This window comes from Rhinolophus ferrumequinum, chromosome 2, assembly GCF_004115265.2.
Source record: "Rhinolophus ferrumequinum isolate MPI-CBG mRhiFer1 chromosome 2, mRhiFer1_v1.p, whole genome shotgun sequence".
In the NCBI taxonomy this organism is placed as follows: Eukaryota; Metazoa; Chordata; class Mammalia; order Chiroptera; family Rhinolophidae; genus Rhinolophus; species Rhinolophus ferrumequinum.
Genome location: NC_046285.1, coordinates 29,073,075 through 29,096,728, shown reverse-complemented (window position 1 = coordinate 29,096,728; position 23,654 = coordinate 29,073,075). Strand labels below are relative to the sequence as shown.

The following is a 23,654-nucleotide window of genomic DNA, read 5'->3' as shown; positions in this document are numbered from 1 at the left end:
ACTTTGGTGTTACTAGCACCATGCTCTAGCCAACTGAGCTAACCTGCCACCCCGATACTTTTCTCTTTTTGCTGTTCTGATTGGGTGTTTTCTGCTACCTTATCTTGCAAATCACTGATTCAATCCTCTGCTTCATTTAGTCTGCAGTGATTCCTTCTAGTGCATTCTTTTTTCCCCCCCTTTCTTCCGCCTCCCCCCGACAACTCCGGTTCAAGCCGTTGTTTCTCAGTCTAGTTGTGTAGGACACAGCTCGCTGGCCCATATTGGTGTTATGAGCCTTGTGCTTCCCTCCGGCTGAGGCAGTCAGTCGCCAGTCGGCTGCTCACAGCAGCTCTCGCTGGCTGCCAGCCACTCATGATGGCTGCTGGCCACTCACGGTGGCACACAGTAGCAGACGGCAGCACTCAGCAGCCCATGGCAGCTTGTGGGGCTAATTGGGGTGCTCTGCTATGGTCCGAAGCCAACCTTCAAGTATATTTGTTCTGGCCTGTCGGGAGGATCTCTGGTGCAGGCCTGAGTCAGCCACTGCCTGTGACTGGCCAGGTTGGAGCTACAAAGTGATCTGCAGTTGTTTGCTGCCTGTGGTAAACCTGGAGGTGCTTGGGAGAGGCCATGCTGCGAACTGAGGATGGCCACCACCAATACCAGGACTAGGGTAACTCCACATAAAGCCAGCACACCCAGAGGCCTGCTGCTACCGGCCCCATCTCTTTCGGTTGAACTACTAATAAAGCCTCATGCAGTACACAAGTTGGGTGGGTCTCAGGGAGTCACTAGAGTGGGAAGAGTTGTGGTCACCAGGTTAATGTAGACTGTGGTTTGGTGCCAGTGCTGAGCCTGGAGTGACATGGCAAAAGTCTCAAAACACAGTGAGGCGAGTCACTGCCTGCCTGGGGCTTTGGATTCCTATAGTTTCCCAAGACAGAGTAGAATGAGGGTGAGCTGGCTGCTTGTGGAGAAAGTGCCTCCCGTGGTCTAGGAGTTGGGTGGGGCAGGGTCCCAGCTGAATCAACTGGGTGGAGCTGCAGAGCTCCCCAGGCCATTCAGATTCAGATTTGGCCTGTGTGGGCGGGCTCAACATAGGAAAGATGGTGTCTCTCTGCCGGCTGCATAGAAGGACCTCCTCATCAACAAAAGGCTGACTGTCCTCCAGTCCTCCACCTGGAACCACACACCTCAGTTTGCCCCCCGTATGTCTCTGAGGCCCCTTGAATCACTGTCCTTCTGCTGGAGTCCAAGGTGAGTGCCTGGGAGACAGTGAGTCTGTGCGTGGGCCCTTTAAAAGGACGTCTGGGTTTCCCGCAGCTTTCTGTCATCCCACCCAAATGGTTGGAATGCCTACCGTTTTTTCACAGCCAGATTGTTTTGGGGGGCTCCTCTTACCAGTACCAGTATTCCGAGCTGGGCAGCCTGGTGTGGAGGGCTGGAGTCCCTGACTCCTTTGGGGGGTAACCTCCGTAGCCGAGATATCCCTCCTGATTTTCAACTTGGATTTTCAACCCAAGCAGGAAGGTTTGGGTTCTGTTCTGTGTCTCTACCCCTCCTACCATTCTTGGCATAGCTTCTTCTTTATATTTTTAGTTATAGGACCTTGTTTGACTAGACTTCAGGTGGTTCTCCAGGTTGATTGTTCTATAATTTTAGCTGCAATTTTAATGTGTTCATGGAAGGTTGCAGGCACAGTGTTTATCTACTCTGCCATCTTGGATCTCCTTGTCCTTGATTTTTTAATGTAATAATATATGGCAAAAACATTTCCTCTTGTGAAAATGCAGTATGATGTGGATGATGAAAGCCATCATGTGGACTTGGGGAAGAACTGGAGCATTTGATTTTGTTTGTGATTTAATAACACCTTCCATATCTGTCCTCTAGAGTCAGATAGACTTGCTTAATTTCTTTATGTGCTGCAGGATTTACTAAGCCTCAGATATTCATTCTTTAATGTGTTTTTTCTCATTTGCAAATTTGGTTTTTAAACAGAAGTGAATACGCTATTTTAGGATTTTAGAATGACAAGCAGTGTGGATATGGAGTAGAACTGGGATTAGGAGCAGGAAGCTACTGGCCTGGAAATGAGATCTTGATTGGGTCACTTAAGCTGTTAGCATCTCTGCTTGCCTATCTGTACAGCAAGAATAATATATCCACACTATAAGATTAGATCATGGATATGAAAGGTGTTATGCTTTCTCGAATTGTTATCGAAATACAAGTGTATATTAATATAAATGATTATGTTACACCTTGCAGAGAAACAAAACTGTGGATCTCCCATGCTACTGGGAGTAATGGATAACATAAAGAAATGAAATTTATGGTCCCAAAGTCTTATTGTAACCAATGGTGACATCTTAATCCTGACCGTTGTATTTTTCACTGAGCTACTGTCAGGAAACAAAATAGAACCATTGAACTCCTATTCTTCCCAAATTCCCTGAGTGAAATCTGGTACTCATCACAATAAGTACAGGAAATGCCAAAAGCCAGGCAGGCCATTCAAGGAAGGAAAACAAATGGCTGAGATAGTTCCCTTAGTGGACTATCAGTTCCTAAAGAGAAGAAAATTGGTAATACTTCTTTTATGCCAATAGTTATTATGAGAGTACTATCAAGGCATGTTATTTCTAAGCAGTGGATTGTGTAGCTAATATATCACGGGAGCGTCTGGGGCAGGGTCATGTCTTATTCATCAGCATCCCCAGTGTCTAGCATATTGCCTGGAATTTACTCTGTTCTTACTTAGGGTTTGTTGTGAGACCAGTGTTGGCAACTCAGAATTCTTGTGGTGTCTTATAGTGTTTACTTAGCACATTTACTTACCTTATGTCATCGATCCTCTCAACAATCTTACTTTACAGATGAGGAAAAGTAGTTTCAGAGGAGTTAAATGACTAGGTCTCCCTTATTTCTGGCCTCGAGGCATGTAGGCCTCTTAGCGCCAAATCCAGTAGTTCTCCAGAAGTGGAGTTTCCTGCTTTCGCAGGAACCAGAGAAATGGCCTCCACTTCCTCAAAGGGAATCACTACTTTGATGCAGTACCTTTCCTGCAAATGCTAGGTTTCCTAGAACTCCAAATAAACCAACTGAATTTATAAGAAAGTGTTGCTCACAGCGATAAACATTTTGCAGGTGTTGAATAACTAATAAATATGCCTAAAAAGTATTGGAAGAGATTTTTCAGGTATGATCTCTAGATGCAGTCTATACTCCTCAGTCTCCTTTTGTCAATTTATTGATTGACATGTGTAGTAATTTAATTAGAGCAGTCTTAAAAACACTTGCATTTATCTAGCACCTTGTTCACAAAATGCTTGTATGTGAGTACTTTTTAAACATAACACATCCTTACAACATTGTTCTCCTAATTCAGGACACTGATGGTCACCTTTCTTTTGTTTTTTACTGCTTTGTCCCCCAGCATCTGGCCCAGAGCCTGACGCAAAAATAGATGCTCATTAAATAATTGCCAGATATTTGAATAAATAAGTAATGAAAAAGAAATAAAACTATTTGTTATTAAATATATATATATATATATATATTTTGTCATTCGATGCTGTTAAAACAGTAAAGCACAACATAAAATAGTAATTTTGTATCTTTCTTTAAGACTTGACATTTTCAAGGGTAGAGTTTAGAATGCAGCAGGTATTTAATAAATGGTAGGAATGCATTCTAAAATAAAAAAATTCTAAAACTGAGCTCCCCAACCCCCGGATCGCAGGTTAAGGTTTTGGAAGGCCGCTGTTCAGTAACAGCCCAGGAGCGCGATGTTACCTTTGCCTTTCTTGGGTGCTGCTTCCTTGCCCATTCTTGGCACGGGCTGCATTTCCTTCATATATTGGGGTAGATGTGGGTACTCTTTGCCATACTGCATGTGCGGCAGCTCCTTGCCCATGGTAAGGCCATCTTTGCTCAAAGGTATGTGAGGTATTTGTTGGCCCAGGGGCTGGTATTGCGGAATTTGCGGTGGGATCTGAGGAGGAATTTGTGGCAGCGGCTTGATCCCATAGTAGGCACCAGCCTGAATGAGCCTGACGGAGCCCAGGGAAATGGTGAGTAGAACTCCCAGCAGCTGCAGTGGGGCAGGTGGCACAGCCATCACCTGTGGAAGGAAGGAACGCACCAACATGTTGAAACCTGCAGGCCAAGTGCTTGGAGTATATTTAGAGATGGAAAAACAGACAAAAAAAAGAAGAAGACACAGTCTTTACTATCAGAACGTCATCTAAGTGGAAGACAAATGAAAAGGAAGATGTTACCTTTCAATAGAAAACAAAGGAAAATCAAACGGAAAAACAGAGGAGAACAGGATTTGTGGAATGAAGGCAGTTGGTGTTCCTATAGGTTATAGGAGAGCGTGCTACTTGTCCCTAAATACCAATTCTGCCGTCTTCCATAGAAGTGCGACCCCTGGTTTTCAGCTGGAACCGAGTAGCCTAGAGCAAAAACAGTTCAGCCAGCTGTGGCATGTGACAAAGTTCGGGCCAATTGGATGTAGTTGGAATGGGTGCAACTTCCAAGAAGGATCCTAAAGAGAAGTGGACATGTTTTTGCGCTTCGTCCTTCCTGCCAGCTGGATGTGGATATGTTGCCTGGAAACAGACCAGACACCTTGGACCCTGAGGTGTAAGTTGTGCACTGATGGTGGTAGAGCAACAAGCTAGAGAAACTGCAACCCTGCTTGAACATGGAGACACCATATTGATCCTTAAGTTTGGAATTTGTGCAAGAGAGAAATAATGGTCTACCTTCTTTAAACCACTGTTATTTTGGGTGTCACATATTCGCACTAAAATTAATCCTAACAGTTAGAATAGATTCTCCAAAAAGAGACAAACGTGGTGGCAAGTGAGGCTTTTATTAGTAAGTGCCAAAATTCTACTCTAAATGGAAACAGTTGATAATTTATAGACTTTATGCCAGAGGCTGAGATTTTTCATCAGCTAGATGCCCTTTGGCTGCCTTGGTGTGGTCGCAAATAAATATAAATGTTAAAGAGCAAAAAACAAAAACTGCAGAAGTCTGAATTGTAAAGAAGTTTCTTCAAATGTGACAATCCCAAAATGTCATTATAAAAATCACTATCATAATTATGCACATACAGGGATACTACAAATTCACTTAGAATTTGGCTAATTGGTTCTGGAGTCCATTACAGTTTATCTTTGTACTATTATGAAAGAAAGGAGTTTACAGAGCGAACTAGTTGCATACGTAAGATAGAGATGTTTCACTACTCATAAGAATAAACTGTTTCTAAGACATTTAATAGCACCCTTTGCAAATTAGCAGTTAACAGAATAAATATAAATGGGACTTAGGTACCCGTTTATAAAAACTAGCTTGAAAAGAGCTCTGGAAATGCCCAGGACTGAAGACCCAAAAGCCCAGGGTACCCAAAAGTACTGCAGTGTTTGCAAATGACCACTAGAGGGCAGGCAAGTGTGGTACACACTGAAGTCTGTTCAGTAACTCATCCCTAGTGCTAACATCAGATACTTTGCTCTCACCGCAGTCAGGGACTTAGTGAAAATCTGAAGCCTAAGTGGAGTGTCATCATAATGCTGGAGAGAGCTGTGTGTGTGTGTGTGTGTGTGTGTGTGTGTGTGTGTGTGTGTGTGTGAGAGAAAGAGAGAGAGAGAGAGAGAGAGAGAGAGAGAGAGAGAGAGAGAGAGAGAGAGAGAGAGAGACAGAGAAGTTTCCACAATTTTTAATGTATCTTCTGGAAAACTTAATTAAATAAACTTCTGTCTATATATAATTTAATTTCCATTCTCCTGAGAGCTTGTTTTCTTTGCTTCTGCTTTACTTAATTCTGGAGCATAGTTTTCCACTTCCTAGAAAATGTGCATTGACTTTGCAATATCTTATTCAAGAGGAATGCCAAAGAGAGTGAATAGGCTACAGAAGAATTATTTAATAAAAAGCACCTAAAAAGTATTTAATTAAAGAATCCCTACCACAAAATTCACTGCTTTACAATTTTTCTAAATATACTAACTAATCATTTTTCCCCTTTAGGGGAAAAAAACAAAGAAACATCTGTCAGCAAAATGATTTATAAAACTTTCTCCATTTCATAAATCAGGATAGTCTTAAGAACTGTTTATTTCAAATGTACTCTAAATAATTTATGTGCTGGTAAAATGGCAGAAGATAGAAAGCTGTTGTTTTCTGTCCTTCTAAGAATGATTAATTGTTATAAACCATTTGGATAAAGCCACAAAATTAATACTGAATTATACTCAATAATAGTCTAATTTATTTCAGGTGAAAAAAGAACATCTGCTGTAAGTATTTAATTATAATTTGTTTAATACTTACCAGAAACAATGCTAGACCCACATAGGGATTACAAAAATGAATATGATATATTCGATGGGCCCTGCCCTCAAGGAGTTTATACTCTTTTAGTAGGAGGGACATATTTGTAAACCATTAATGAATAGCAAAGAATATCCAGAAAAAAGTTAATTTCCCTTCCACTTCTGTTCTCCAGTATCTAAAATCCCTTTCCTTTGCATAAACAACTTCCCCATTTCCCCCACGTTTCCAGAGATATTCCATGAATATGAACATGCAATATACACCCCTTTAGAACACAAATTATAGGATACTATACACATTGCTATTCCTTACTTTTTTCACTCAGAAGACCACAGCTTCAGACCTTATTTCTCATCTCAGTTCTGTGTATCTGAACAGATTCCTACAACTCCTTAATTTTTAAAAAATAAGACTCGGTTGTTCCCTAAAGTGCCGTCTGGCTGTAGCATTCAGGGTCTCAGGCAGTTACTAGAGAGCTGAAAATGTTAATCCGTACCAGAAATACATGGTAATACCTGGTAATGTCTAAGCTGGGACTTAATTCTACCTTTGGGGGCAAATTAATTTAATTATCAAACCCTAAACTGGTGGTGATGTCTTTAATAATAAGCTAGCATGCTTGGCCCTTTACCCTGCCATCAATTTAGTGGATGTGTTAGGTTATACTTAGTAATCTTTAAACCAGGACAATCTAATGAAACACTGGAAAACTGGAAAGAGGCAAAATGCCTGGAAGAACCCCAGTTGCATACCAAAGGCCCAGTGGGATCGTGCTTTACTACAATTATTTCCTCTTGCAGGCTTGGCCTTTCTCTCCCCAAAACCACCTCCTACGGTCTGCCATCTGCTATTTCTCTGACTTTTTATTTAAGTAAACTTTGTTCAGATTTAACTTGAATATTTATATAGGAGCCCTGGTTAGAATTTACCGCTTGACTTATCCTTAATAATTTCCCTCTTGTCCCTGAGGATAATTTTGGTGGTCAAAGTGGTGTGGTGGTTCTCCCCGAATCACTCAAAAGAACATCAGATTTGTGTAACACTATACAAACACCTGGCGGAAGAAGGAGCCTCAGAATTCCTGCTGGGAAGAAATGGTAGAAGTGGGTTTTCTTGCCTTGTTTTATTTTATTTTTTTATTTTTATTTTTTTTAGGATGCAGAACAAAATAATCTTTTGAGTTCTATTTGATTTTTTAAAATTTCTATTTGATAATGTGTGTTTGAGTATACCTAAACATAAACATATATAATGTGTGTGGACACTGGCTTTTTGCCAGCCAAGCTGGCTTAGTGATGGGTGTCATGTCATATGGGAAAAGCATCGTAGCAGCCAAAAGACCTGGACTTGAGATGTAGCTCTGTGACTCTCCATGTCTGTGACCTTGGGCAAGTCCCTTATCTTTGTTAAGCCTCAGTTTCCTTACCTATGAAATAGAAATTATAATCTCTGCCTCTCCCACAGGGCTGCTCAATGGCACAAGTGATAATATGAATTCTTTGTGAGCTGAAAAGCACTATTCAAATTTAAGTTATTGTTTATGGAGTGGGTCCAAAAAGACAAATCAAAACCAACTGAAATGTCAAAGATTTTCAAAGAAGGATACTAGCCAAAGTAAATGTGAGGTTAAATGCAGTAATGATAAACCTAATACGAATAAAACAACAATGGCCATTAAAATGTACATGTTAAAAATGGCAAAAAAAAAAAAAAAAAAAGGAAAGAAAAAGAACAGCAGAACCAAGGCAGTTACTCATTCTGGTGTCAGACTTGCCAATCCTAATCATTTTGAACAGCCCTAAATGGTTCCCTATATTTGGGCAGGACTGCAGAGAGTTTCAGTTTCCTCATGTGACCTGTAATGTATGTAACAGAATAATGTGATATATATTATTGTAGACACTCCTCAACATTTGATTTGTACATTTATCCTCATGAAATTTTAGCTTGCTGTCCAAAAGAATGCTTAAGTATTTAAAATTTCAGTTCTTGCCCTAAATCCAACTTTCCCATTCACACGGGGCTGACACAGCGTGTGTGTGTGTGTGTGTGTGTGTGTGTGTGTGTGTGAATGTGTGTCCATGTTGTGTGTGGTGTGGACAAGCCTGTCTGCTTTGCTCTTGGACGTCTTCCCCTGTGCCTCCCTCCGACCGCCCCCTGCACAGGGTTTGTAGTTTCTCAAGGCCTCAGATTTACCACGCCTGAAGCGAGGGCAAGTCCGGCAGAATCCTACTTCTCCAGTATTCCCCAGAATTGTCTTCTTGGCTTTTCCACGCCTCTCAAAGAGCATTTTCTCCTCATTTACATTTCTCAGGGCAATTCATTCAAAGCTGTTTATATTTTATTTGTAGAGATATTTATATTTAGGAATTGTTCTGGGTATTGGAGATAGAGTGGTAAGTTAAAGAGATGAGGTCCCTGATCTTATTGAACCCACATTCTAGTGTGGGAAGACAAGGAATAAACAAGTTAAAAATAAATTTTATCGTTTCATATTTGAGTGCTGTGAAGAAAACAAAGCACAGTAAAAGGACTGGAGAATGACTTGGTGTAGAAGACACTGTTTTGGAATGGATGGTGGGGAAAGACATCTCTGAGGAAGTAAATTTTGGATGGAGATGTGTGGGTTGAAAGGTTTTTTGATCCTTCTTAAGACACAATACTGGAAAGAGGAAAGAGTCTTATTTATTAGAATAGAAGTTGCAGCTATCCTTCCCTGATGTAAACCCCTGTTTCAAAACGTTATTCCTCATCTATGAGTATGTCTACTCTCGTTTTGACCTCTTTATTGATTGTATTCTTTTTTTCTGAGGGATTCTTCTACTCCTCCTCCTTTTCCTCCTTCTTCTTCTAGCCCGCTCCACATTTCAAACCTCCTGTATTAGTTCACTAGGGCCGCCATAACAAAGTACTTCAGACTGGGTGGTTTAAACAATAGAAATTTCTTTTCACACAATTGTGGAGTCTAGAAGTCTGAGATCAAGGTAGGGTGCGTTTCTTTCGAGGCCTCTTTCTTTGGCTTGTGGGTGGGCATCTTCTCCCTGTATCTTTGCATGGTGTTTCCTAATCTCTTCTTAGAAGGACACCAGTCATATTGGATTAGGGCCCACCCTAGTGACCTCATTTTCACTTAATTTTCTCTAAAGACCCTTCTCCACCTACAGTCGCATTCAGAGGTACTGGGAGTTGGCACTTGAACATATGACTTTTGGGGGGACACAACTCCGCCCAAACACCTAGACCTAGACCAACTCAATTCTTACCTTTTCTGTAAAGTCTTCCCCACTTTCTCAACCACCACTATTCTCCTAGTCCTGAAACTTTAACATAAAGTTACATGTAATTCCTGTCAGCCTTATTTTTTTTCCTGTTGTTTTTGTCCATTAAAACTCAACATGGTTAAGCTTCCTTGGGACAAGGAAATGTATGATTTTCTCCGTGTTTACTGATGGATCCTCACAGTCAAAACTCTTACTGTTGATAGGGGCTTTAGAAAATATCGAATTCAGCCTCACTCCCATTTAGAATTCTGCCTATAACAGTTGCTGAAGAAAGCCTTCGTATTTCCTACTTGGATATTAATAATGACAGAAACATTCATAAGGCAACCCGTTACCTGGTTGTACAAATTTTGTTGCTATTTTCATTATGTGAGCAGCTTGTAGGAGAGTCTCATTATTTTTGATTCATAGATGGCTGTGCACATGTAGTTCCCATTTAGTGGGGGGTCGGGAAGGGGGCATTAAGATATGTATGCCAAAATTGGCTAAGGAAAAGGATGGATGGTCACGTGACCTTTCATTATCTTGCAAATAAGCTTACCTTCAGGCATCTTCTAATGTGGGATAGGTAACTTTGTGGCATAATTGATTAGCATTACAGATATTAACTACTCTAAACTATGTTAACCCCCCTGAGGTTATGGTTTCATTGCCCTTTGGAATATTAAACAGTTGTATATTTAACTTAACATTGTCTCGGCATTCTTTTTTATCAGTTTATTATAACAACAATAACAACAAGGGCCCTCCCGGTGACTCAGGCGGTTAGAGCTCCATGCTCCTAACTCCGAAGGCTGCCAGTTCGATTCCCACATGGGCCAGCGGGCTCTCAACCACAAGGTTGTCAGTTAAAGTTCCTTGAGTCCCGCAAGGGATGGTGGGCAGCACCCCCTGCTACTAAGCTTGAACACGGCACCTTGAGCTGAGCTGCCGCTGAGCTCCCGGATGGCTCAGTTGGTTGGAACGCGTCCTGTCAACCACAAGGTTGCCGGTTTGACTCCCGGAAGGGATGGTGGGCTGCGCCCCTGCAACTAGAAACGGCAACTGGACCTGGAGCTGAGCTGCGCCCTCCACAACTAAGACTGAAAGGACAACAACTTGAAGCTGAATGGCACCCTCCACAACTAAGATCGAAAGGACAACAACTTGACTTGGAAAAAAGTCCTGGAAGTACACACTGTTCCCCAATAAAGTCCTGTTCCCCTGCCCCAATAATTAAAAAAAAAAATAACAGCAACAACAAAAACTCAGATTGTAAATATTGTTATTTCAAATCAACTTAGTCATCATGTTACACAAAACTTTGACGTGCTCACTTATGAATGAGAATTGTACTTTTAACACTCTGAGACTTATGCTTTGATGGGGCACAACAAGGATATCCTAAACAAAAAGGTAAATATACAATGTGTTGAATGATATGCAGGACAACAAAGCAGGAGCCGGGGGAGGTAGATGGTTAACACTTGTTGAGATGATGTGCTTTGAAACCCATTTCACTGTAGCAACTGAGCATCTGTGCTTGGATGGGCTGGCACCGAGGTTTTAAAGGACGATAGAAGCAACTCGAAGTAATAGAGTGTAGAGAAATTTGGCTTTCTAGGGGTTTCTGGAGGAGATTAAGTGTGAGCAGAGTTGATTGCTGCATAGGGGAGAGATGGAGAAAAAATTTCTAGTGCAGGAATAGTCAAGAAAGGAAAAATCCACTCAGATGGCCTTTTTATATTTATTGTATGTATTATAAATTCCCTCCTTTATCGCCTCAGAGATGAATAAACCCTAATCTTCTGGAGAAACCTTCAAAAACCCTAATCCTTTTGTGGGAAGGGATTTTTTTGGGGTAGCCAGTAGAAGGATTCCTGATTGGCATTGGGCAAAGTTAGTGACTGTATATGAGAAAACCAGAACCAGAGGGTGGGTGGGGAGGAAGGGCAGTAAACTTCAAAGTTATAATGAGATTAGCTAAGGTCCTGAGCATTTACTTTTTACCAGCGCAATGAACGTACTTCAAATATATTATATCGTTACTCTTATACCCACTTAGTAGGACATTTTTTTTAGACATTAAACTCTTTCAAATGATAGCTCCCCATCCTGTATTGATATAATTAATTATATCACTGAAATTTACATTGCAAGTTAGAAGTTTAAAATTCTTATTTGATTACTTTTGTACTTTTCGGAGTTCTCATCCGACATATGAGCTGTCATCCAATATATTGTTCTGGAAGTACAGATCTAACTGTATCATCACTCTTCTCCATCTTGTCCTCCAAATATCAAATCTGTCTTGTTAGTTGAAATAAAGAATTTCTCTGTTATATAATATGAGATCCTGGACAAGAACCCTTACTTTTTGGTTTTTGGACCAGGGACACAAGTTTGGGAAGTCAGAAAGCCCCTGGCAAGGTGAATCCGTTGAGATGGAGCCCAAAGAAATAAACCTATCAGGTGTTGATCAATCAGTCCAATGAAGGCAGTGGGCAAGGCCATTCAATAAGCTTTCATTCATTTTAGTCAATCTGCCCATTTATACCTATCAGGACTGATACAAGTGTACAATAGAGCTTGACCAGTTTCATTGGTGAATTCTGAATTTTGCTAAAATTAGGAGCAGCCAACTATCTCAGTTGCTAACTGTAAGCTCTGCATAACCTCCTGGGACGTACGGAACTTTAGATGTCAACGAGGTTGTGCCCTCCGCTCTAGAAATGGGCCACCCACCTAACCCCGCGGAAATGGATGGCCAACCGTCACATTCCTCAAGTTCTCTAGAGGAGGTTTTTTCACAACATTCCTCAGTAACCAAGGCAGCATTTCACAGACCGACATTTCCTAATATCTCATCTGAATCTTTCTTGCTGAACTTTAAGCTCATTTCCTCTTTTCCATTCTCAAAGGAGGTGGGAAACATCTGGAGAATATTTTTCTTAAAATAATAGTTCACATATTTGAAGTCTGCAATTAAGTCCTTTTGTTTCTCTAGCTGGAATCATGTCAGCTTCCAAATAGTTTATAAAACACTTGAGAAAATCCCTAAAAGAAAAGGTTCTAGAGTGGAATCCTTTTTTTTTTTTTAAACTTTGTATTTCCATAATATGAAAACATCACTGTTCTCTGAGTGCAGAGCACCGAAATTCTAGTTCTGACCTAAGCAAGTTACCCGTCCTGACTTGTCATCAGTTCCCTCATTTGCAGAACTGGGACACTGGCTAGTTCTAAAATTTTATGGTATCTGTGAACATGAATAATATGCTCACATTTCATAGATAAGCGATTTTATGAATTACATGCTCAAGCTTTTTGGAGGGCATAAAGTTAGATCAATCTCACACTTCCAGTTACATTTCAGTATTTCATTGTCCTTGACCAGAAACCAAAGGAAGAACCCGAATAAGAAAAAAAAGTTTAGTGACAAAAAAGTGATTCATATATATATATATATTTTTACCATACTTAAAAATTAAATAAAAATCAAAACTTACTGAGAAATTTTAAAAAAGTATCTACAAATGATAAAAACTTCCTACAACGTGTAGCCTCAAAAATTCCCCAAGTTATTCAGCATTTACTTTGTATGCCTCCTGTCATAGGAGTGACAAATGAATACAAAGCATACATCTTGGGAAGGAGGCGTGGGTAGTGAATAAGTATGACATAGTCATGTTTTAGGAGCTACAATGCTCATTTTATAAGAGAAATTGTAGATCCAATATCTAGAGGCGGCTCTACGGTACAGTGGGCCATGATGAGTAGAGGCTTCCCGACAACAAGATCCTCCCCATTCCAGGGGCCTGATGATGGGAAACAAGGTAAGTCCTTCCTGGTGTGACCCGAGAAGGACTAGGGGCACTCTGCCATTCACGTGGTCATCTTTCAGCCTTCTCTGCATTAGTACAATTGATATAAACAGCACGATGTAAAATAAAGATATTTTCAGGCCTTTGCAAGGAAGACACAGTCTGGGGACATTTTATCTAATGTAATCCATCGAATTGGATTTTGTAAACATGTTAATTTAGAGCCAATCACTATTCTATATGTGTAACAACTCTAATGTGCTATGTAACATATAAATTTCATGGAACATTTTTCTTTACTGCCAGCACTTTTGTGTCCCCTATCCTCTTGCTCAGACCAATGGGATGGCAAGTGAATTTCAGTCACACAGGACACAGCAGTATCCTTGTCACATGCATAGTTAAAACTTGGTCTTTGTTGAAATCCTCCTTTGAAAATAACATGAATAAATTGAATAAAGTAAAAGGATAGAATTGCTCATTCCCAAAATAGCTAAGATTGTAGAGATGAGAAAGTTTAAAACAAGTTAGGCAAAAAGAGTTCGGGCTTAAGGGCAGTCTCCAGGTGTGGGAAGGAGGGACCAGCAGGAGGAGAGGCCTTGTTTATAGACGCCGACATTTCCTGAGGAAGAGCGTCATAGTAGAAGCTCTTGCCTTTTTCCCTTTTCTGTAATTCTGTGTGCCTTCTAGATGTTTCCCTATTGCTCAGCATCTTAGTGAAGAAAGGTTGAGAGATTAGGTGAAATGCAAATGAGTTAGTGGTGTTTCTCACTATTAAGAATGTGGGAATGTAAACTGGTGCAGCCACCATGGAAAACAGTATGGAGGGTCCTCAAAAAATTAAAAATAGAATTACCCTATGACTCAGAAATTCCACCTCTGGGGAGTCAGCAGAAGAACGCAAAAGATTAATTCTAAAAGATATCTACACACCCACGTTCACGGCAGCATTATGTACAATAGCCAAGACATGGAAACAACCAAAGTGTCCATCAATGAATGAAATGATAAAGCAAATGTGATGTATATAATGGAATGCTATTAAGCCATAAAAAAGAATGAGATCTTGCCATTTGTGCCAACATGGATGGACCTAGAGAACATTATGCTAAGTGAAATAAGTCTGACAGAGAAAGACAAATACCATATGATCTCACTTATATGTGGCATCTAAAACACAAAACAAAAAAACCCAAACAACATAAAACAACCACGCTCATAAATACAGACAACAGATTGGTGGTTGTCAGACGTGGGGGTGTGGGGTGGGGAGGTGGACAAAATAGGTAAAGGGGGTCAAAAGTTTCAAACTTTTGACAGTTATGAAATAAGTAAGTCACAGGATGTAATGTACAGCATAACAACTATATTGGAAAAAAGTTCTGGTGGAAGTTTTAAAAACTGAGAAAGTTGAAAGGTAAAGTACAGTGGGCTCAGTTCCCAGCCAGCCTGGGCTTCCTGGAAGCAGGAGGGAGAGCCCTTTGTCAGCATTGATGCTTCCCGCAGTGCTTTCCTAGGACGGTCTCAAGGAAGGACTGAAAAGCACGCAAGGTCTCTTTTCTCGGCCCCATTCTCTCTGGCCCTTCGCACTGACTCTATCAGTATATTCAGAAGATGAAGTGAGCAAGCCAGCTTCCTGTGCTAGCATTCTTATTTTATTAGCAGACTATTGTGGCAGTCGACTATTCATTTTGGTATTTTTATAGGAAACTGTGAAATAAACAAAAAGGCCCTGAGCCAAGGAATAAATCCTAGCCTTTTCCAATCTCTCCATAATACTAAACTATTTATAAAATCAATTACTATGCGAACGTGTATGTGTCTTTGGGAGTTTAAAGGTGAGAGATAATGGGCATGAGGTAGACAATTGTTGATTTTTTTATTTTCACTTTTTGAGCTGGTTATTTGGGGGGGTTCAATGGTTGAACTTTTATTTAGCTAAGATTACTTCGAGCCACATAACCTTGAATGACTTGATATTAAAAGTCAAGCCCTAGAATTTCTATTACACATGGGCAAACCATTAAATCAAATAAACAGCACTTGGAAATAAAAACAATTAATCAATTTCTTCCAAAATTGGCTCCCCTCTGCCCCCATACACGTAGAACTAATCTCTAATCAGAACAACAATCCTACTGAAGTTGCAATATTTAACCCTGGAAATCTCTGAACTGGAAAAGAACTTTAAAAATCTCGGCAATTTCTTGGTCAGTAAAAATGTGAAATTGTTCTTTCTCTGTTGTACAGTTTAACAGTAGCAGAGATCATTCCACAGGACTGTTCCCAAAAATGCATTTAAATTAAAAAGAAGAAATGTAGTTCTCAAGCTGGGGCTAAGCCTAAAACACCACGTTGTGATAAATTGTCGGCCACAGAGAGGGCATTCTCTAAAACCCACCACTTTTCAACCACAGCTCCGTCTAGGTAATTAACGCACGTGGTAACATCCTGCCCTTTGAACACAGGCAAAGCCTTGAAAGCAACCAAACCACAGCTATCTTGGTATTGGAGTCACCATTTCTTTAAGGGATGGAATTTATTTTGAGGCAGAGAGAGATGGATGTGCTGTCTGGGAGGAAAAATCATAAGGTTTTCACAGTTCATCTACTAAACATTTTTCAGAGAAAATGGAAGTGGAGAAAGGAAAGGACAATGAATTATGTAATAAATGCCAGTGCTTGGGGATATTGAAGTTAAAAAAGCTGAGAGTGTGTGAGATTTTTCTTTCTATGAGCAAAACTCGCTACAAGGCACAATGAATCCACAAAAACATGGAATTCCACTGATAAACATGCTTCACAAACGGTATTTCTTAGGACCTAGAGTGTGAATAGAGAACTGAATTGGAGAGGAGAGACTTGGAGTATAGTCACTTCTCTGTCGTGATACCCTTGTGTATCTTTCAAAGTCTCTTCTGTCTAAACGATGATACACGATGATAGATGATATGAGGGGAATAAATTAGACAGGGTGGGGGAGCCCAGATACCTGGAGGAAGCAAGGAAATGGGGAGTGAGTGGAGCTGGCTGGCCAGTTTGTGGTGAACTAAGGAGCCTTTGCCCTATCTCAGGGAGGCAGTTGTTTGTGGATCTGGTTTGAGCAGTTCTTCCAATTTTTCAAGAGAAGCTACAAATCAGGACATTTTGTGAAAAACCTCTTCATTCTGAAATTTTACTTCAATTCTTCTTCTTTGTTTTTAAACACTGATAGGTATTTTTTTTTTAACACCTTTGTGGGCAGGATCCAGCCTTTATTTAGGTTGCTGGATACCTTTGTATGAGACGGTTTCTAACATCTCTCTTGTACTAAAATGTTTATGGGGGATTCCCATGCTTGTATTTTCTTAAATCTCTAAGTCTTGACCTGGTTTATTTCCACCGTGTCAGTTGGTTTGTTTAATTACTTAATTCAACAATCTTACATTGAATTTTAAGGTGCTGCTATGTTAGTGGCTGAAGATACATAAAAATAAGAGACTGTAAAAGGACTTACTCTCAGGAAGTTTCCAGTCAGCTGTTGAAAGTTAGATCTTAATCTGGTGGAAGTACTTCAATAAAAACAAAAGAGTACTTTACTGGATGGGGCAGGTGGGTAGGTGGGTAGGAGTGGTCAGACACAAGGGTTGCAGAATAAATGGGAATTGTCCAACAGAGGAAGGAGAGAAGTGGAGGGTATCGTGCCCTTCTTCAAAATTGTCTAAAAGCAGACATTGGCAACTGTAGGGAATGGTTAAGAGGAGCAACTCTAAGCTAACCCGCCTGAATTAAATCCTAATTCTACCACTTACTCGCTCTGTGTTCTTAAGCAAGTTTCTTAACCTCTCTGTGCCTCCATTTCCTCACCATAAATTGGGGAGGATGAGAACATTACCTGTCTGGTGAGGTTGAGGAGATTAAGGGAATTAATGCAAGTAAAATGCTTACAACAGTGCCTAGATATAGTAATCACTCTGTAAGTGTGATTTATTATTTAAAGGGGGAGGATAAAGAAGAGGAGGATCAGGACGACACGAGGAAGAGGGGAAGTAATAGTAGAGATTATGAGCACGTGTGCACAACAGTTTGCTTTTCTCAGTCCTGTTTGTGAAGAATTGAAAAGCAATGAGTTTTGTCTTCACTCTGCTCCAGACCTATGATGAAAATTAGGCGGTCCAATGGTCCCCTTGGCAAAGAAAGACAAGGAAGGCAAAGCTATTTCCTAATAAGCGGATAATGAGTGTTGTGTCTGTGTTCCCACCTCACAGTGCAGCATGTCCCATCTGCCTATCACGTGCAACCACTAGTTCACACGCTGGCTCTTGCCTGGCTTCCCTTCCCTCAGTGAACTGGCCACTCAGCAGCCAGTTTTTGTATTGACTGCAAAGGGCTTTGGCTCTGAAAACCAGAGAACCAAAGATATTTCTGAGACGTGATAGCCGCAAGTTGGCCTTGGGGGAGCAGCTGCAGGACTTAAGCTATACTTGACTGCTGAAGGAAGTAAAATCCACAAGTAATTACAGCTGTAAACTTTTAAGTCACAAAAGTAATCAGCTTGCAATCACTTTTTTTAATTAAAATGTATTGGGGTGACAATGGTTGGTAAAATTACATAGGTTTCAAGTGTGTAAATCTATAATACATCATCTATATATATCACATTGTGTGCTCACCACCTAGAGTCAGTTCTCCTTCCATCACCATATATTTGACCCCGTTTACCTTCATCTACAAGCCCCCTCCCCCCTTACCCTCTGGTAACCACTAAACTATTGTCTGTGTCTATGAGTTTTTGTTTCTTTGTTTGTCTACGATCACTTTGTTTAGAAGCTTGACTTTTCTGTGCTTTGTTTTTGAGACTTGAATAATAATAGTAATAATAATAATAATAATCCTATAATTAACACTTTTTTAGTGTTTATCATATTCTAAGACTTGTGTCTGAAAGATTCCCATCCCCCCCACCATAGACCCTGCATAATTCAAAACTACATGGAGTTTTGTATCTGAAAAAAACAAGCTCAATTGAGTATGTGCTTCTTTTGTAGTTAGTGCAAAGTAGTAACCTCAAATCCAAAATGGCAACTAAATCCCAAACCGTATTTTGCCATAAGTATCTATTTAAATAGAAAATGTTAATTCCCCTACCCCCAATGGAGCAAACCTCTAATGTATTTTATTTTGAAAAATGAATTTTAGTCACAAATTCTAGACGCTGGTTACGGGGAGGGAGGCTCCATGTAAGAGCTCTTTCAAGTGTCTGGAGGAGTAAGGATCAGACCTTTATTTTTGGGAATTCTCTTTGTACCGAGTTCATAACTATGCACAAAATAGGCTTCATAAATGCTTGTTGAACAAACATATGAAGGGCACCCTGTTTCCATCCTGTACCCTCTTTCTTTTCTAAGTGTTAAAATAAGATTTTGGATGGTGTGAAGGCAGAGAGAGCATCACGTTTCCGAACACTGAATCAATGTTACCCTTCTGTCTATGATTTTCATTCTCCTTCTCCTGATTCTGTGTCACGCTGTTTGCTGCCACCTCACAAGAATGGAAAATCCTATGCAATAGCCATTCTTTCTTAGAAATTAATAAAAAATGTTTTTTTTTAATTAAAAATAGAAACCTTGTAAAGAATAGGGAAGCATTGGTTGAAAGTAAAATAATCTTGAGATTGGTTATAATTTTCCTTCATCACAGGATGCTTCTAAGAGGCTCCGTATGGCGACTCTACAGGTCTTAGATTTGGCTTGAGATGAATGACAGGATTGTGGAGGCGTTTTTCTAAATCCAGTATTCAGTTTGGGACGTTAGACCTCACATGAAAATCTCTGATGTGCTCTCCCTCTATCACATTGTGTGCTCACCACCCAGACTCAGTTCTCCTTCCATCACCATATAAAAGTAATCTCTGAGAGAGACTCCACTTCCTTGTTTATAAAACCCAGTGTGTTGGACTCACTGATCCTTCATATCACTTTCAGGTCTAAACACCCTCTGTCCTTGGCCCTCCCTGGACTAGTCCTTTTTTTCCCCTGTCTCAATCATTCCAGACACTGGAAGGTGTTCAGACAATAGGTTGTCGAGTCAAGTATTAACATGAAATTGGACGGGTGGTGAGAAGAAGGAGAGATGAGCATTTCATTATTTCATATTCATGTGAATTCTTCCACAGCACTCTGCCAAGTTCCAGGACTCCTTTCCCTGTGATCGCCTGTTTTGTGGGCCACAGAGTTGCCATGAATTTTTGTCTCCTTGCTGTGGAAACCAGCCAAGCACACATTATTGACCACCTGCTCACTTTCTAACACAAGGCGACTCCCCAGACTTATTTTCTTTGCTTTCTCCTCCTGCTGGTTTATGGCTTTCCCTTATGTAGCAATAAAACTCTTGGAGAGCCCTCTTTGGGATGAATTAATGCCACTTAAGTATATTTCCGTTAGCTGCACTTTGATGGTTCTGTTGAAAAATAAAGGGGGAGTTGGGGCAGCTTGGTTCTTATTGAAATTTTCCTTCCCTTTGCTTTTTAAACTTACCACTCCTCAGAAACTCTTAGTTACACTCCAAGAGAGTTTTGCTAACAATGAAAAAATGTCTGGGAAATATTGTCAGAAGACAAACTCACCATCTTTCAGTAATTTTCCCCCATTGGAAAGGTATTTACATTATAAAGAGGCCCAGTTCAGCCTGTGTGAACTTTCCTTGTATTCCTTTAAATATTTAAATTTATAAATAATAAACAGAAAATGTATCTGAATTCCAGAAGAGTAAAACTTGATCTTATTCTCCACCCTAATAGCAAACAGATTAAGGATCGGTTGTCATGATCCCATTGCAACTTTGTGTAGTCTGCAATTTATTTTGACTGTCGCACATTTTATATTTTATTAATTCATCTGAATCTTATATTTAATCTGTGTCTGCTCTGGAACAGAACATCTTACGAAGTTCAGTTTCCTTTTCTCACAGTCCTAGCTTTGAGAATTGGCAAGTATGAGTGTCCTGAGCTTGACACTTGCCTCTGTGTGGCCTTGGGTAAGCGGCACAGCTTCTCTAGACTTCTGGCTTCTCTGCTGTAATAATAATAGAATCTGGATATTGAGGGGAAAAAAATCCCCCCAGAGAGGGTTGTTTCACTTACTGTCATGGGAATTACCACTAGAATGAACTGTTTTCATTTATTCCCTTCTTTTGTTTGCTTAAAATGTGAAGCTAACTGGGTGATATGCAATGAACATTGAGAGGGTGTCACCATGAACCTTGCCACTGAGCCCATTACCACAGGCCACTTTAGTTTTCCTCTTTATCCCATGCACCAAACATTTTTTGAACCCACACGCTAGGACCCATGGATGATTCAGGTGTCTAATGACTAACGTGTCACTTCCGCCTCAATGGCAATCCAAGGCAAAGATAAATATGTATGAAAAAAATACAAGGAAACCTGTCCTGCTTCCTTTCCTGATCTGGTGTTTATGTTTCCTCCTTTCTCTTGTACCTGCTTTTTCTCTTCTCCTTGTCCTTTCACAACTCTATCCCTGACGCCTTTGCTCTTTTCCAGGTTTCTGATTCCCACCTGGTACCTACAACTTCATCAGCCCATTTTGAACATGAGCCAAATAAAAATGAATGTGTTCAAGGGCCAGAGAAGGGGTGAATCCAATCATCTTGTCTCTTCACTGGATTCAAGGGCAGAGTTCTTATAAACAAGGAAGGAATGTGAATGTGCTGAGTAGACATTAAAATGTACCCATCCTGACCTAGAACCAAAATACCCCCTTTGTAAGTCTGCTGAGTACCTGAAATTCCTGTTCAAGTTCCAGAATCTGGGAAAGCTAATCCATTCCAGAGATTTCTTTGACAGCTGCAGATGATTGACCTATAATGGAGAACAGGGCCCAAGGACCTGAGACTCAGGGAATTTAGAAGAATGGGGTCCGGATCATCGAGGGGCTCTGGGTAGGCTGGCCTGGCTGGGAATGGGTGGAGAGTAACAGTGGAGGTGCAACATTAACAGGCGTCTTAGGAAGTCGGAGGCATGAAGTGAAGGCAGAAAGACTCGCCTGGCCAGGAAGCATCTCTAGCAGCTCCTGGGGAGGAGGACTGGTTATGATGGCCAGATTAATTTGTGTCTACCACATCGTAACTGAGAGACAAGAGTTAATGCATTCAAGAGGGATCCCCTGCAGGTTGGACCCTCGGGAAAGGAGTTGATGTTCAGCAAAGCTCCAAGGAAACAGGCTACAGCCCACCCTAAATATGTGCTTAAGATGACAATACTGGTCATTTGCGAGGCTTAGACCCCACCTCCCAGATAGGAGAGGGGACAACGCTCTCCTCAGCCATGACTGAGTGGCCAGGAGAGGGCTGGAGCAACAGTTCTGCCACGTGATCGGGCTATTTTATCTTAGCCTCTGATCACACCAGGGGAAGGGCTGGTGCTTCCCTGGTCATACAGTTTAAATGCCTCACAGGCCCTGGGACAAGCTCCCTCCCGTGGAGTGTGACTTCAAAACCTGCTGGATCTTTGTGCGTGACTTTACCCTGGAATGTGCCAAGGATGACGGGGACCCTCACACCTACTGCTATTTCTCTCTCTGTAAAGTCTCCCTAATAAACACTGCTGGGCCATTTCCTCTGTATGCAGAACCACCTCCAACTCCTAGCCTAGTACTCTACTTGGGGATTAGGATTCTAAGATATAAAAAACACAGAGAAACGCGCTCACCTATTAATTAATTCATTGACCCATCCATTCAACATTGTTCAGGACTTCGCAAGTGCCAGGTGCTGTAGACACAACAGTGAGTGGAGAATGAGGTCCCTGTCCTGGAATGACTCACAGTCTGGAGGGGCTGGCTGGCGTTGACACTCAGACTCCTGCCCTGCATCAGTTTCCATCTCTGTGAAATTAGTCACAGGGAAACATTCAATTCCTGTTCATGTGTGTTGGGCTGACCAACGCACTTGGCTGATAATTGCCAGCATTTTTACAATCCCACACTGGCTTCCCTCCATCTTCCAGCATGTGATTAGGCTTCTTCTGCCTTCTAGTCCTTGATGTGTATCCATAAAAAACAAACTTATTTTAATATTAGTCTCAACAAGACTTGCAAGGAATGCAAACAGAAGACGTTGCATAGCAAACGTAAATAACTTTTAAACCATCTCTATTAGCATCTGGCCTTCTACAGAAGCACATTAGAAAAAATAATGAGTTATCCATAAGAAGTCTGAGGCAGGCAAAGAATTATTAGAAACTACATATTATTAGCATACAATGATATTCTGGATTTTTTTTTTTTAGAGGAACCATATAAGATTCTTACTGCTGAATTCTATTTGTTCTAGCTTCAACCCGAATCAAATGATAATATAACTCTGAAAACTCCTTTTCATATATGTTTATCATCTACCTGCCTACCTATTCATTTTCTGATCTATCATTTCTCTCCCCATCTACTTGTAGTTATCAGTGTGGGCACAGTTGGTCAGAGACCCAAAGTTTGGCTATTTGCTTGGTTCTGAGTTCTGAGTGGGTACAGAAATGGCTATTTTCAACATCTGTTAAAGGATCTTTGGGAGTAAACACATAACATGTAATCATGTATTACAATTTACATGAGGCTTTTCCTTTAAAGAGCTCAAGTTGCGACAAAGTTACTATAAAAATAAAGATCGTCAAAATAAAGATCTTATGTGAACAGAATTTATGATAGCCTGAATTTTAACCGATTTTGTGTGCTGTCAGATTCATGAAATAGATAGGTGTAGATAATCAAAGCAGAAACATACGAAAGAGCAGTGGAATCTTGTGAGAGGACAGTTTGACTGACTCCTGGCTACCACTGCTCTTAACATCTGGAATAGCCTGCTCACTGTGATATGGAAGCCAAGCGTTATCCTTCCCCGACACTGGCACTGCCAGCGATTAATGGAAATCTTGTTACTATTCATACATTGAACGCATATTTCCTGAGGGCTTAGAATGTCTTAAGTGCTGTTAGACTCAATTAACAATAACAATATTAAGAGTAACAAACTTTGAAAAAATGTTTACTAAGCGCCAGATTCTGTGCTAGGTGCTTTGCGTAAATAATATCACTTAATACGATCCCAACAACTCTGGGAAGCAGTTGCTTTTATATTTATTTTGCAGACAAGGAACTAAGGGCTCAAAGAGTTTAGACTTTTATGTTTTACTTTACTAAAGGACAGAAGAAAAAAACTCATCCATTTTCATTAGAGTGTCTCTAAGTGTT

General features: G+C 40.6%; 1 protein-coding gene across 3 annotated transcripts in view; it reads right to left on the bottom strand.

The window, feature by feature from the left end:
- Positions 1 to 23,654, bottom strand: part of COL8A1 (collagen type VIII alpha 1 chain) — a 151,237-nt gene that overhangs the window by 5,288 nt on the left and 122,295 nt on the right. For all 3 annotated transcript variants that reach the window (XM_033088061.1, XM_033088053.1, XM_033088068.1), the window contains one exon: positions 3,781 to 4,108. In XM_033088061.1, the coding sequence (XP_032943952.1) occupies positions 3,781 to 4,105 (325 nt within the window). In that variant the 5' untranslated portion in view covers positions 4,106 to 4,108. The remainder of the gene's footprint in view (positions 1 to 3,780; positions 4,109 to 23,654) is intronic.